At 39.8% G+C, this 16,069-nt stretch overlaps 1 protein-coding gene across 10 annotated transcripts in view; it reads right to left on the bottom strand.

Moving 5' to 3' along the window:
- The window catches only part of rasgrf2a (Ras protein-specific guanine nucleotide-releasing factor 2a), a 54,772-nt gene that overhangs the window by 28,827 nt on the left and 9,876 nt on the right, over nucleotides 1–16,069 (bottom strand). For all 10 annotated transcript variants that reach the window (XR_014893088.1, XM_085280374.1, XM_085280372.1 and 7 more), the window contains exons 2-8: nucleotides 14,949–15,055; nucleotides 8,277–8,424; nucleotides 7,942–8,031; nucleotides 7,611–7,864; nucleotides 7,179–7,258; nucleotides 2,910–3,103; nucleotides 2,118–2,227 (exon numbers count right to left, since the gene is read on the bottom strand). Coding sequence is in view for 9 of the 10 variants with exons in the window: in XM_085280374.1 (XP_085136500.1) it covers nucleotides 2,118–2,227; nucleotides 2,910–3,103; nucleotides 7,179–7,258; nucleotides 7,611–7,864; nucleotides 7,942–8,031; nucleotides 8,277–8,424; nucleotides 14,949–15,055 (983 nt within the window). In the remaining variant the exon portion in view is untranslated. The remainder of the gene's footprint in view (nucleotides 1–2,117; nucleotides 2,228–2,909; nucleotides 3,104–7,178; nucleotides 7,259–7,610; nucleotides 7,865–7,941; nucleotides 8,032–8,276; nucleotides 8,425–14,948; nucleotides 15,056–16,069) is intronic.

The following is a 16,069-nucleotide window of genomic DNA, read 5'->3' as shown; positions in this document are numbered from 1 at the left end:
CTATATAAATCCACTCCATTATTATTGTTATTATTGAATTACTTACGAGTTTGATTTGTCAGCAACTTTCTGCCAGCCCTCTCTCCTTGCTTTTGCAGCCTTTGCAGTGTTCCCTTGCGTTTTAATTAAACTCTGAAACTCCTGAAATCCCTCACTCAAGAGTTCTTGCTCTGCTGCCGAAAAATACCGAGCGCGCTCCTTCGACATTTTCGCCGACCAATCAAAGGGTTGCCGATCAATGTTTCTACTATCGATGCGTAGCCCCTGTTGGGCCACCCAGTGATCTCACATTACTTCATCCAGCTATACTAATCGTCAACAACAGGTGTGTTCGGGGAACCGGAATAGCGAGCTCAGAGTTAGCGCGATGATTTGGTCTTGGATGTTTCATTTGATCTTGGATGTAGTAAGCGACGTACGAAGCACAGGGCCCTGGTCTGCTAGTCATGCTCTTTAAAAATATTTTCCTTCATGGCTAATGTTAGTGTGCCTAGGTCTAGTTTTTATTTTGTTTGTTTATATTTCTAGCGCCCTAAGTTCTTTAGTATCTCCTGATTTCCAGTCTTAGGTTCTGTTTAATATGCCTTTCCTTTATTCAGTGTTATGCCTTTTTCATGTCTCTATCTCAGTGTCAGGTCTGCATCGCCATTCTACGTCCCATGTTAATATTTTCAGTTTTGCTTCCCCTTGGTCTTGTCATGTTCGATTACTCCCAGCTGTGCTCTCCTCCTGTGTCTAATTTCCCTCGTTATCACTCTCTGTATTTAAGCCCTCTGTTTTCCTTGATTTATCTATGATTGCCATCATTCTCTGCCGTGTGTTGTGTCTGCCAGCCTGGCTGCTAGTTATTTGTTTTCTCAGTTTAGTCAGCGTTTTGGGTTTTTTTGCTGTGCCTCCATGTTTGCCTCCAGAAATCTGCATTTTGGGTCCTCTACTCCTGCCTGCTGCACACAGACCATTACACCTAAAGCCTGTTGAAAGCTGACTATAACGAAGAGTAGACATCAACCTAATTCGATCCACGAACTCAGGTTTGCCTACAGCAATTTCATAGAAGTACAAAGATTACACAGCCAGACATCCATCAAAGCTTAACATATAAACCTCCAAAATTAAAAATGACTGGTTTCTAATCCAAAATGTTTTTAAAGCTTGTTTGTAGCTTGACATTGTTGATTTGGTTGCCTGGCCCAAGTATTACTCCCAAACTTTTAAATTAATTTATTTCTGATCTATAAGTATTGAATAATTATTCCATAGTTTACTTACGAGGAACACACTGATACAGTTTGTGGGTTTATTTTTTTTTCCTAGAAGGTTTTGCTGTTATATTACTGGCTACATCATCAGCATGCACTTCACACGCTGCTTCTTTGGAGGTGTCTGATAAATCAGAAATATATGGGTTTCTCTCACAAAATTTAAACCTGCAGATTCCCATTTTGCAGTTTTTAAAGAATAATTGCAAACCATTACCTTTCAATACACTGCTCTCAGGATTAAAACAATGTCTTAAAATAGCATTCTTGTTCTGAGAAATGTAACTTTTTAAAGCAACAACATGACTCACAGTACTCCTACTACTTAAACAACATCTAGAGATTGCTTAACTTCTGTTAGATGGCGTGTTGCCATTTCACTTAAGTAGCTTGGTAGATACTTGTCTTTCATTTCATTTTCCACCTAATTATTGCCAGCATAAAATCTTTACCGTTCTCCTTTCAATAGCCACTTTGTTTCTAATATGATATGAAATCTAATATGGGGTAATTGTTTCTATATAATGAAGAGTTTAAGAACTTTCACTACTTTTCAAACACTGTTGTTGTTTTTATCTCTTCTTTTTTTTTTTGCACGCTCTAGTCTAGTGCACTGTCACTTTTCATGTACTACATCAGTACTGAGGCTATTGAGGCAGTTATGTGCTGCAGGTGAAGCCAATTTTAAGCAGAACACTGGTAACTCATGTTTATGTGGTTCATATAAACCTCAGAAACCAAATAACTGATTCAAGCTAACCATATTTTTTTTATTATTATTATTATTATTCAACAACAGTCTGAGTATTTAATCAATACAATCATTTTCTTAAACTGTATTCATAAGCACACACTCACTTTGACAGTTCCTCCAGTTTGGATTTGGCAAACTCAAGACTCTTGCGCTCCACATGCTCATGAGGTGTGTGCGCCAGCAGCTCGTGGAGAGTTCTGATGTAACGGGGAATCTAAAATGTAAAAAAAACCCATGTGACTATTTGTGAAATACACACAGCACTTCTATAAGAATTAATTGTAAATGGTTAAACGATGAAATCCCATCCAAGCTATTCCAAAAGTTCCGAATGGGAAATTAACTTTTTAAATAAGAGACTGTGTGAAAGATCCACCACAGACCAAACCATGTACTCATGCTTTTCAGCATCTATTATTAATACGGTTGCAATACACTTCAGACGGCTGCAGCTTTGCAGCCACACACAACAACACCAACACTGCAGGACCTAGTTCAGCCTTTAAGCCGACGAGGCGTGATTGCAGATGCCGCTCAGGTGTCTGCCTCCCCTGCAGTGGCACTGCAGACCACGCCCCACCACAGACTGAAACGAAGATATTAGAGATCTTTGAATGACGAAAAAACAAAGTTATTTAGATTAATGCAAATAAATTTACTATCCTGCCATTTGAGCTCATACACAGTATATCAGTATATGAGGGCAAATATATCAGATCAAGGCATTTAAAAGTAACCATGTTATATGACTAAATATTATACTTTGACTATATAACGCTGTCTTTATTTATTGTATCATCAGTGTTTGTTGCAAATTATTAAGCCTTACAGTTAAGCATATTACATAGTTTTTATAACAGCAGCTAATGGATTACATTGTTTAATGTAAAAAGTACCTGAAGCATTGGATAAGTGAGGAATGTCTCCAGCATCCGACCCTCGCAGGCTGCGTTGGATTCATACTGTTTCAGCAGCTTGTCAAAGTCTCTGTTCTGTTTACAGTTTGCCAGCACCTGAAGACTGTACTGGTGGTTACGCACAAACTCCTGGTAAATGTTCAGCATCGGCAGTAGAATGTCAAACAGGTCCGCTGGGTGTCAAAAAGAAGTTTAAAAGACAACATCATTGAAGGTTTTCTAGATTTTATTAAGCTTAAAAAAAAAAGAAGATCACATGTAAAAATCCAAGATGTATATTTAACCTCCTAGGACCTGGCGTCCACATGTGGTGGACATCACATTTTGGGTTGTCTAGACCCAAATACTAAATTTTGCTCTACAAGGGCATGCTATCCACTTACGAGGACATTATACTGCCACTGTTCTATCGAAATTTAAAACAAATGCCCTCAATTGTGGATCTCATTTTTCTCAGAAACAAAAATCGGGTAGAAAAAAAAATCTTGTAATTCTTTGTTTTTACATTCATCATGTCCCAATATGTCCAAATATCAAAGAGAACTTAAAATGCATGCCATTGAAGAGTTCAGGTCTTGCATACTGCATACTACACAATGTATTATCAAAAGGTTGTTCTACTATAAAAAGCAAAAAAACAAGTGATTTATAATAATGGGCCACTTTATTTGTGGCCCACACATATCTACTTTAGGGGTGCAACGATACACAAAATTCACGGTTCGGTTCGGTTCGATACTTTGGTGTCACGGTTCGATATTTTTTCGATACAAAAAAATGTTCATGCCTTTTTAATTTGTCATTTATTAAAATTATAAATATATATTTTAACTCAAAAGTACAGTTTTTAAATTTAACCCTAACCCTTGTGCGTGTTTTTTATTTTGACAGCGAATGCGCACCTGCGGACCACTTATGTGCAGCCCTGGTTATTTAGCTCGTCATATCGCAGCCACAGAAATTCTTTTGTCCATGAAACCATAAAGCTGCACTTTCTTTTTGCCTTATAGTCTGATTTGTCATAACTTCTCCGTTTTGTGGTAAGCTTTTCTTTGGCTGTCACTTCTTCACCCTGACCTGTCTTATTTGGCTCAGCAGAACTGAAATGCTTTTACACACTCACTCACATAAGCTCAGCGATTCTCTGTGCGATCAACCTCTCACATGTTTAAGCTTGCTGCGGGAGATTTCACTTGTCATGTTTGCATAGTAAGCTAACGATTAATAAGACGATGTCAGAGGAATTGGTGCACAAATTATCATCACTCACAGATCAGTACTGTCGCTCTCTATACACAGTTCGCACGATTGCAAAGTGAAAGCAAAAAAACGAGCGCAAATTCAAACGCGACTTCAATATGTCACATATTGACAGTGGCTCACCGATGCCAATGACATAATTACCCAGCTACATTTCTGAAAGAATGCAAAAGCATTGACATATATTTTTTCTACAATAGCCCGACGGGCAGGGCAGAGATAGATTTTGGTAGCCCGACTGAAAAAATCGCTAGCTCCGGGACATCGGGCTAGCGATATTGCAAGCCCTGTATCTGATTGAGGAATCACTCATCTTTGGAAAAGAGAGTTTATTACAGAGAAATGGCTCTTTCCAAAATAAAAGCTATACTATCCGCTTCTTCTGGGCTATATTCTCAGCAGCATAAGGAGAATCATGTGCTAACAGCTGTCTAAATGACTCAGCTAAAGTTAGTAGCATGCTTGCTTTTTTTTGTCTGCTTCCACTTGTCTTTGCACTAGGATGATGTCGGCATAAATGTGCAGTCATATTCATTGTGTTCCCACTAGTGCTTTCAGGTTAATCTCGTTGAAATGACCTTAACGCCACAACATGGCAAATCTCCGTTAACGAGCTACCGCCGATCGCTCTGTGCATGGGGCTAGACGGCCAACACGTTAACGAGCTAACTGCGCTAGCACACTAGTTCACACCAATGTAATTGAGCATTGCATGGCACATCCAACATACTGTTTTACTTTAGTCCATGACTCGCTTACCTTCAGGGTCATACGTCACATGAAAACCAAAATAATTCCAAACGCCAGATCTGAATGAGGGTGGGGGAGGTGCCCTGCGCTCTTCCTTCTGACTATGCTGTCTGTGTTGAGCGCTCACTGGATCTGCGCTGGACAGTGCAGCCTAGGCGGAGTAGTCGAACACAGATTCACTGAGTGCTCAACACAGACAGCATCGTCAGAAGGAAAATTGATAAAATAAATTACAAATGTTGTATTGTTCATACATATGCGTACCGAACCGAAAGCACTGTATCGAACGGTTCAATATCGATACGAATATCGTTGCACCCCTAATCTACTTCATACAAATCATAATGCAGCAATTCAGTGCATTTATCAACGTGACCATGGTCAAGAAGACCTGCTAAATTCAAACAATGTATTGAATAAGCAAGATTTAAGTGACTTGATGCGTGGTATGATTATTGTCTGCAAACAGGCTGCTTTGAGTATTTCACACACTGCTGATGCACTGATATTGTTCTACATAACAATGTCTAGGGTTCATGGAAAATGGCCAGTGGAGAACATATCTGGCGCGATGCAAAAATATCTTGTTGATGACTTCAGAATAGAATGGCCAGACAGCTTCAAACTGATAGTAAGGCGACAGTAACTCACCTTGTTACAAACAAGGTATTTCTGAAATCTGAACACACAACACATCAAACCTTGAAGCAGATGATCTACAGCAGCAGAAAACCATACTGGGTGTTAGTCTTGTCAGTGAAGAACAAGAAAGTGAGCCCACAATTCACACAGGCCATCTGTCCTGCCATCTATCATGTGCCATGTTCAGGCTGATGATGGTGGTGTTCAGGATGGTTTCTTGGCACACTGTGGGCTCCTTAGGACCACAGCCTGCTTCAGTACTTTTGGTAACCCTGTTCATCCCATCACATTACATGTTTAGTTCAATGTACTAGAAATGGCCTCCACAATCACCAGATCTCAGTCCAATAGACCACCTTCGGGATTTGGTGAAAACGGGAAACGTGCAACCAGCTGCATGCTGCTATTGTGTAAATGTGAAAATCTCAGAGGAATTCCAGCACTTTGTTGAATCACTGCCATGAAGAATTAAGGAAGTTCTGAAGGCAAGCGTAGGTCCAACCCACAACTAGACAGGCACACCTGATAAAGTGATCAGTTTGGTTGATCTCCCTTTCAAGTTATCTGTTCAAGCATTTCTGCATCAATCCCATGTCTTCTGCTAATTTGCAGATCGATCCCTGTTTGTCCCATTCTGACCAAAACAAAAATCCATTAAACAATCTAATTTTGCATTCACCTAAAAAAGAAACTTTGCAAATAATCCTGCTCCTTTGATATGCTATGAGTAGGCACCTGATGACACATGCTGCACTTTAGTTCATTTGCACCAAAAGCTCTTCCTCAGATGCCTTAGGATGTAATAGTAGAAGTTTGCATCCATTAATGGTGAACAACCCAGTGAATCTAACAAAGAAACCATTAACACGCTCCCGGTGAAAGCTCCTGCTGGCTTCATGTTTCCAAACTTAAAACTTCTATTTGTTTTCTGTCTTGCTGTCAGAAACTCAGTTCTCATCATTAGCCTTGACCATCGTAAATGAAAAATGGAGAGATTCTTGTACAGCACTTTCTACTCTACCACTCAAATATATACAACATGTCTAACTCACCCATTAACACCGGCACTTTTTTCCATGCTTTTTCTACCCACGTGCCTTCTATCCAATCAAGATTTCAGACAGCAACTTGGGGTGGCTGTAGCTCAGGAGGTTGAGTAAGTCATCTACTAATTAGGAGGTTGGTGGTTCAATCCCTGACACTGCTGCAGTCTACATGCCAAATATTCCTGGGCAAGATGCCATTCCTAAGTTGCTCTTCAGTGCATCCATTGGACATATGAATGTTAGACAAAAAGCACTTGCATTAAAAAAGTGCTTGACTGAATGAAGCAACTTGTTGACTACTCAGGAAGTGCAGAAAAGAACCAGTTCATTTATCATGTACCACTCTAGTCTACTTCCACAGACCACCCTGTTCTATGCAAGCAGTCAGAAAGCTCCACTGGAAGCTTTGATATACAAGGAGATGAGCTACATGTAAATCAGAGGTGTGGTTTTTTTTTTGTTTTTTTTGTTTTTTTGTCTCTATACATGTAGTAGTAGAACCTTCTGACCACAGCTTATGTTAAAAAAGTGTAAGCTTGGAAACACTCACCCAGAACTAGAGTAGGCCAGTTGGCAATTCGGGCCTTCAGACCTTGATGGAAGATTTCATGCAGAAACATGATGGTCTCACTTCATAGCGAAAGAGAGGGAGAGGGAGAGAGAGAGAGAGAGAGAGAGGAGTGAGTTCAATTCACCAAGAATGAGTTTAGTAGTATAACTATAAGGCCAGGAAGGCCGCAAGAAGGATCTAGGTTTGGTGCGTTACACCTAGACAGTTTATAGAAGCCGTTTGCTAACCAGGCTGGCAAGTGTTAGCTGATAACTTACTACATTCTCATATTTGTTCAGAAATTGATGTGTGACATCAGTATTTTATATCTAGTATATAGTTTATTACAAACTTTATTATAAACTATTACAAACAGCTGAAATACAGGATTTGTGTGAAAAGTTACGCAAAACAAAAAAAAGAGAGTTGCACCTGTTGAGGAAGATGCTGCTAACATCATCATGGCGAATGGGAGGTTTCTTGGAACTGGCAGCCATGCGGAGCGGCCTAAGGAAGCAATTCACCAGGATGGAAAGCTGCTGCACGTATTCTGTCTCTGCTTCCACCATGTTGAACACAATATGGTTCCTCTTCCTCATGCTCTCAGCGTGAGGGGAACAGATATAGTCCTGGACAATGATTTTCCACTTCCTCCGACACAGCCAGCCACGCATGAAACTCTGCACCTGTATAGCCATTGCACACTAAGTTTCTCTCACAACCTTGTCTCTCTACATTTTAATATGCAGTTACAATTCTTTACCATTTTAATTTTTTTAATATCGGGGTCTTCCTCGTCTTGGTTGTTCTGGTGCGGCTGCATCCTTTCCTTGGCTTTGTTCAATACTGTAATCTGCAACAACACAACAACAGCGTCCATATGAAAAAATGTGCAAAATATAACAAAATATAAAACATTCATGGGAACATTTTAAAAGGTAAAAAAAAGAAAAATCCCAAATAATAGGCCCCAGAATCAGTGGAGTCCTGCTGTAATTTAATTTAGGAATCTGCATGCTTTGATTTTAGAGTGCATGTGGGTGCCTGTGTGTGACAGTATGTGCATTTATGTAGCCATGCAGATGCACTCATGCATACTTCTGCTTTGAGCCTCTCAATCTCTGTGTCCTGGTCCTCCAGCTGAGTACGAAGCTGATTGGCTGCAACCTTCTCAGTCTCCATGATCTGGTCCAGATGGATGTACTTCTGCATCAGGATGTCACGTTCAATGATGATACCAGAGTAGCTAAAAGGAGCACAGGAGGACAGTACTGAAGTCGGTTAGTGTGGTAATTTAACATGTACAGAGAGCTTTGTGTGCCAATTTGTTTTAGTTATAGACTTAAACGAATGATCAGGCAGTAACCTGATATTATTGACACCTGCAGTAATATGTCATTGTGGGCAAGTAGAGGCATACTTTTTACTGAATGTTACACTAAAAATAGGAAAGACACAGAAAGTGAGACCAGAGAAAAACAGAGGTCGAGTTACGAGATCAAGTCTGTGATGTAACCATGCAGCACTACAGCACCAGTGTGACCTAAATGTGAACCGCTGCGAGCAGAAAGAACACACACTTGCACACAAATGCACACAGGCATGTTAAACAAATATGGAACAACATGAGGTAGTAGTGTCAAATCTGCATAAACACACAAAAAGAGCAGAAGGTAGAGTTTGAGTCGCACTTTTCAGCACAGCACATTTTCTCACAAAAAGTGTAGGAACAACAAGATGAAATTGTGGAACATTTTTACTACAAGATAATAAGAAAGAAAAGATTTTCATTGTAGTGGAAGGTAGTGAAACAAACAGCATTATCATGTACATACATATTTCATTACAAATAAAGGCCCTGTGTTGTCAGTTTTACCATCAAAATGTACCAGAAGTATCAAGAGTAACTTCTGCAGTATTATGTTACACCTAACATTATAAGAAATGTCTTCATCCCTGAAATGCCTTCATTTGATCCAAAACACAAAACAATAATACCTAGAAAGAAAGACAACATTTCTCTCAGGAACAGAGAGGGGGGACAGTCCAGTCTCTATTCTCTATTCTGCACACCTCAGAATTCCACTGAATTGTGCTAACAGCACACTTTACTTTTTGAGGTTCTCCGAATCTCACTCGCACTGACTAAGCTGTAAAACTGTGAGGAACCTTGGAGTCATTTTTGACCAGGACATGTCCTTCAATGCATATATTAAACAAATATGTAAGACTGCTTTCTTCCATTTGCGCAACATCTCTAAAATTAGAAATATCCTGTCTCAGAGTGATGCTGGAAAACTAGTTCATGTATTTATTACTTCCAGGCTGGACGACTGTAATTCATTATTATCAGGAAGTCCTAAAAACTCCCTGAAAAGCCTTCAGCTAATCCAAAATGCTGCAGCAAGAGTACCGACAGGGACTAGAAACAGAGAGCATATTTCTCCTGTTTTGGCTTCCCTTCATTGGCTTCCTGTTAAATCCAGAATTGAATTCAAAATCCTGCTCCTCACATACAAGGTCTTAAATAATCAGGCCCCATCTTATCTTAATGACCTTGTAGTACCATATCACCCTATTAGAGCACTTTGCTCTCGCACTGCAGGCCTACTTGTTGTTCCTAGAGTATTTAAAAGTAGAATGGGAGGGAGAGCCTTCAGTTTTCAGGCCCCTCTTCTGTGGAACCAGCTTCCAGTTTGGATTCGGGAGACAGATACTATCTCTACTTTTAAGATTAGGCTTAAAACTTTCCTTTTTGGTAAAGCATATAGTTAGGGCTGGATCAGGTGACCCTGAATCCTCCCTTAGTTATGCTGCAATAGATGTAGGCTGCTCGGGATTCCCATGATGCATTGAGTTTTTCCTTTCCAGTCACCTTTCTCACTCACTATGTGTTAATAGACCTCTCTGCATTGAATCGTACTTATTATTAATCTCTGTGTCTCTCCCAACCGGTCGCAGCAGATGGCCGCCCCTCCCTGAGACTGGTTCTGCCGGAGGTTTCTTCCTGTTAAAAGGGAGTTTTTCCTTCCCACTGTCGCGAAACTGCTTGCTCATAGGGGTCATATGATTGTTGGGTTTTTCTCTGTATCTATTATTGTAGGATCTACTGTACAATATAAAGCGCCTTGAGGCGACTGTTGTTGTGATTTGGCGCTGCATAAATAAATTTGAATTGAATTGAATTAAGCTACCCTCCATAACTGGACGAGTAAATGGTGGATAGAAAGTAATTATGTACTTACATGATGGATGCAGGTTGCTGATGAACTACAAGGATAAGTTACTTTAGTTGTTGTTAAACTGAAGTGTTAAGCAGTTATTTTATACTTTTAGTGCAAGTTTTCAAGGAAACTAATACCTAGACTACTTTTGTGCTTACATTTGGCTTATAGTATATTGTGTCATGGATATAATATCATATGTAAGATTAAAACAATAATCAATGGTAAGACTTTGAGCAGTAATGAAGGAGTGGTCTCTAACAGACACGTTGATGGTTTGGAGGAAATGATTACTGAAGTTAACTCAGAATCAGAATCAGTATCAATCAGGCGGAAAGAAAATTAGTATCAATAGTATAGATAGTATGTGTGATGTTTATGAGTCATTTCTTTCGCAACTGTTAAAACCTCTGAAGAAATTCATGACGTCATTACTAGTTAAGTTCCAACAGAGCTCTGACTCTTGGCCAGCATGGCTTCAGTGCTAGAGAGAAAGGTTTTTCTTATTTTTTTCAATCAGTGAGGAGTAGTACGGCTTCTTAGCTTCACAGTTGGCTTTTTTATAGAGCAAAAAAGCTTTTTTCCACAAAATAAAGATCTTCTAAATTAGTGAGATGTAATTTTTTACGCGTTACTTATGGGTTATCTACTTTAAGGTTCACGTTGAGACTCTAAAACTACCCTAGCCCTCTGATGCATAGTGGTCACTGGAGTGGACAGCTACTAAAACGTACATATCTCTTTAATGCATTGGTTTCTATGGTGGAACTGCATATTAGCCTCTAGAGTGCTCTCTGCTGCCATGCTCCATTGAGGTCAATTCAGTGTTCAGTTAGTGCAACTGCAAGTAAATTTCCTCTGAATCAAAGATGGCAGACAAACTGTCACCCCTGCCGACCACTGCTGGCATATCCTGTAAATCCTTCTATGCTAAAAGAGCCCAACAGGTAAAAAAAAAAAAAAAGATGATATGCAGTAACATCTAGGGAAGGATATTATCTGTTTGGAATAAGAAATTGTTGTGTCTAATATGTAGAAAACTATGATGAACCATGTGTCCAATGAAGTGGACATCATGCATTACCCACTATATTTTTTTTAACATAAGTCATAAATTGTCTCACTGTTTTTTGGGACTGTTTTGGTTATGAGTAAGCATATAATTGTTACATTTATAAACTACTCATTTAAAATATATATTTTTGTGCAGATCAGCTGTAGTTTGAGTTACTATAATAATTATTTTATCATATTTTGTAGACTTCAAATGCAGCAAAGAATAAGGCAGGGTACAGAATAGTCCAGGAAATTCCATCCAGCTCCAGTGATGATGATTTCATTGATGAGTGCAGTGATGATGAGTTCAGTGATAAGTCCAGTGATGATGAGTGGCTGCCAGAGCAGAACAGAGACATAGGAGCTACGGATGATGAAGACACAAACAGTCAGGATGCAGAAAGTGAGAACGATGAGGGGCAGGATGAAGAGGAAGGTCAGCATGATCAGGGAGCTGTGGGAGATGGGTACATGGCACCTGACCATACTCAAGCCCGCAAAAATATTTGGAAAGTCCAAGACAATGACTTTGATGGAGACTTGCCTCCTTTTCTAGGAGAGTGGAAATTGAATGTGGAGGGGAAGGATCTCATAGATTTCTTCAGACATCTGTTTCCAGCAGATCTAATTGATAATATAACATACAACACCAACTTGTATGGGAAAGAACTGTCAGTAACAGGAGAAGAGATTCACCCTCCAGCAATGCAAAAGAGGAAGACCCAGTGGGACCCCACAACCCGTGAAGCGGAGAGCAGTCACCAAAGTAGCCTGTGAGGTCAGGTTTGCCACAGGATATCACTGGCCCCAACTGACCGAGGTGAAAAATGCAAACAGATGCCATGATGTTGCGTGCACACGGAAGACCAAATACATCTGCATGCAATGCTGTGTGCCATTGTGCCCTGGATGCTTTGCAAACTTTCACACAGCCTAGCTGTGATGAACATAGAAGTGTTCGGAGATGCAGAGACTAAGATGTCAGTTTGTGTTTTCTTCCAGCATGCTAATAAGGGCTTGGTAATACTGTCCTGCATCGTTATAGAACTGTGTAGACTCAAAAATGTTTCTCTTGTTGGAGATAGTTTGCCATATTCAGGTGTAGGATTCACAGCTAGGACTGTTGATTGGTTTTGTTATTTACGTCTAAACATTGGGGCCTTATGAGTTGAAAGTTCCAAAAAAATTGCTGAGATGTTTTTCAAAGGATACAAGCAAACAAGTGTTTGTATATTTACAATAGAACACAAGGTAATTAATTTTTACAGTAAATTCACAGTATTTCATGCTAAGTGCTCGGGCGCATGTAGTCCACTGGAGTGGACAAGTTTATAACTTTATAAAAAAAACTTATTTTTGGGAAAAAAAGAGTTGGACATTTTTTTTCATGTCCTGAGAAGAATAAAAGCACTTATGAAAAAAATCTTGACCAAGGCTTTCATAATTCATGCATCAGAGGGCTTTAGAGCCCCCGAGAGCAGCCATTTGGCTTTTCTACCTTTAAAACTCGCCTTCCAGCCAAATGGCTGGTAGGTGTTTAGCTAGGCTTTAGCTTCAGCCAAGTGGAAGCTAAATTGGCTAGTCATTCATATGTAAATTAGGTTGTTACATGAGAATTCTGGAGGGGAGTGAGGGTGTGTGATTGAGGGTGTGGGGGAGCTGCTAAAAGCTGTGCACTTCCTTTTGTGTTTCATCTTGATGCATTCTCAATCATCAAGGGAAATAAATCTCCAAAAGTCACCAACTTGGAGTGTTTCAGTTTGCCATCTTAGGGAGAAATCAACACACATGGGTGTATGTCCTTTGTTGCTGAGATTTATTGATAAAAACAGTACAAAAAACCAACCATTTGTACACATATTTACAAATAATAATAAAAAGTGAGTGAGTACATTTCAACATTTTCAGCAATCACTCACAATCCTGGCACTGCCATGGTATCTGTAGTCTGCATTTACCACATGTGTATCTGTAGCAGTGAACACATCGCACAGTGGCATGATTGTTCTTGCATTTGTGTTTGACCTGACACATGGCTCTTTTTCCAGGGCTAGGTGTGGAGGGTTGTGTCCAAAGCAACTGTTCTTTTCTTGCCTTCTTCCCAGCTTCCCAACACTACCAAAAGGAAGCCAAACACTGTCACCCTTTACAACAAAACAAAGTGTGGCGTGGATGTGATGGACCAGATGGTTCGGGAGTACACTGTCTGCAGAGGAACACGGCACTGGCCAGTTGCCGTGTTTTACAACATGATTGACATGGCAGCACTGAATGCACATGTGCTGTATCAAGCATACACCGGGACGAAGGAAAGACGGGTGGACTTCCTGGTGGAGCTTGCAAGAGAGTTGGCTCACTCTCATGTAGCTGGGAAAAAGGCAAGAAAAGAACAGTTGCTTCGGGCACAACCCTCCACACCTAGCCCTGGAAAAAGAGCCATGTGTCAGGTCAAACACAAATGCAAGAACAATCATGCCACTGTGCGATGTGTTCACTGCTACAGATACACATGTGGTAAATGCAGACTACAGATACCATGGCAGTGCCAGGATTGTGAGTGATTGCTGAAAATGTTGAAATGTACTCACTCACTTTTTATTATTATTTGTAAATATGTGTACAAATGGTTGGTTTTTTGTACTGTTTTTATCAATAAATCTCAGCAACGAAGGACATACACCCATGTGTGTTGATTTCTCCCTAAGATGGCAAACTGAAACACTCCAAGTTGGTGACTTTTAGAGATTTATTTCCCTGGATGATTGAGAATGCATCAAGATGAAACACAAAAGGAAGTGCACAGCTTTTAGCAGCTCCCCCACCCCCTCATTCACACACCCCCACTCCCCTCCAGAATTCCCAGATAACAACCTAATTTACATATGAATGACTAGACAATTTAGCTTCCACTTGGCTGAAGCTAAAGCCTAGCTAAAAGCCTACCAGCCATTTGGCTGGAAGGCGAGTTTTAAAGGTAGAAAGGTAGAAGGCTGGGCAGTGCTGCTCTCGGGGGACTCTAAGTGCTAGACAGGTAAAGCCGTCTGGTGCTGGTTTAGCTCAGTGGTTGAGCTGGTAACCATATGTTACATGGCCTGAGTGGAGCAATGCAGGATTGAGTCTGACCTGCAGCCCTTTGCTGCATGGCTTTCCCATCTCTTAATAATAATACATTTTATTTAAAGGCGCCTTTTAAAATACCCAAGGACACTATACAGAACAAATGAGACAGGCATAAAAACAGGAAATAAACACACTCTTGCTCTACAGCAGGTATTTTTCAGAGTTTTATGCTACATGCCCTTCCTGATGCAACCAAGGGAAATTTGAATCGCTGGCTGGAATTAAACTAAAAACCTTTCACTTACAAGGAAATATCTAAACCACTGCAGTATGGAGCCATTAGAAAGATCAAGTCGTATACAGATGAAAATACATAAATTACAATATTTTATAACATTGTAAAAGAGTGAAAACTCTTGTCACTTCATACCTGGCCTGCTGGATGCCCCCCACCCATTCATTGCAGTCCAACTCATCCTCTGTTCGCATCTCTAGAGGTTTCTGCCCATCGTGGCCAAAATTGACCATGAAGTAGTACTATGTGAAAGAAAAGAGACAAAAAGTAATGTGACTTCATGCTTGGAAAAAAGATCTCTAATCTTAGGTCAGAGTATTTTTTTCAACAGGTTTATTCAGGCTTACAATCTAGACAATGACAGAATTATTATATGTTTTTAACTCAAGTTTAATGAAACTACATTAATGTATGTGTGCAACATACAGTCCAAATCAAAAGATTAAGACCACTTGAAAAATGGAAAAAGAAATACTATTTTGCGTGATTGGATCTTAACAAGGTTCCAAGTAGAGCTTCAACATGCAACAAGAAGAAATGGGAGTGAGACACCGACGCACTTTTAATTTCCCTTTTTAATTTCCCTTTTTAATTTCACTTGTCTTGTGAATTCTTGCTTGATGTCATTTTTTGTTGCTATTATCTTTTGTTTGTTAAAGGTCTAGTGTTGGACACATAAATAATTCAGTGACAAGGCCAGGAAACAGTCCAGATTTCAATCCAGCTGAAACTCTATGGTGGAAATCGAAAGAAATTGTCTTTGACAAGAGTCCTATAAAGCTGATCTCTCAAAAGAGAAAACTAGAACCAGCTTAAATATTATTTTTTATCAGTAAGTAAATGCCTCAAAAAGCCACTTTCCTTGTATGTCTCAAAAATTAGAGTTTTTGTGTCAAATCTGTTATTTGTTTATTGGCAACAAAGTAGAAAAGATGAATGAACATCCTCCAGCTGCGGTGATAAATTCCATAATTTAAGCCAATTGTTATACACCTTGTATACACGGACTAATGAAAATAACTGTTGGCTGCAGCCCTAAGGAACATCCACACTTGGTTCACATTTTCATATTCAGCTTCCTCGTCAGAGTTCTTGCCCCAAGTAACAGCACAAAGAGCACAAGTAACACTAAAATAGCACACAGAAAACAGACCTGCTTCCTCATGAGTGGAGGTAATAATTGGAAGAGTACAAGGACTCCACTTCAAAATGAGAATTAGTGCAAATAATACGAAGTACATACAGATGCACTTACA

This window comes from Mchenga conophoros, linkage group LG7 (genome assembly GCF_057382185.1).
Source record: "Mchenga conophoros isolate Kocher_MC1m ecotype Shallow Benthic linkage group LG7, M_conophoros_male_GT1.1, whole genome shotgun sequence".
Taxonomy (NCBI): domain Eukaryota; kingdom Metazoa; phylum Chordata; class Actinopteri; order Cichliformes; family Cichlidae; genus Mchenga; species Mchenga conophoros.
This window is presented reverse-complemented; position numbering and strand designations above follow the sequence as displayed.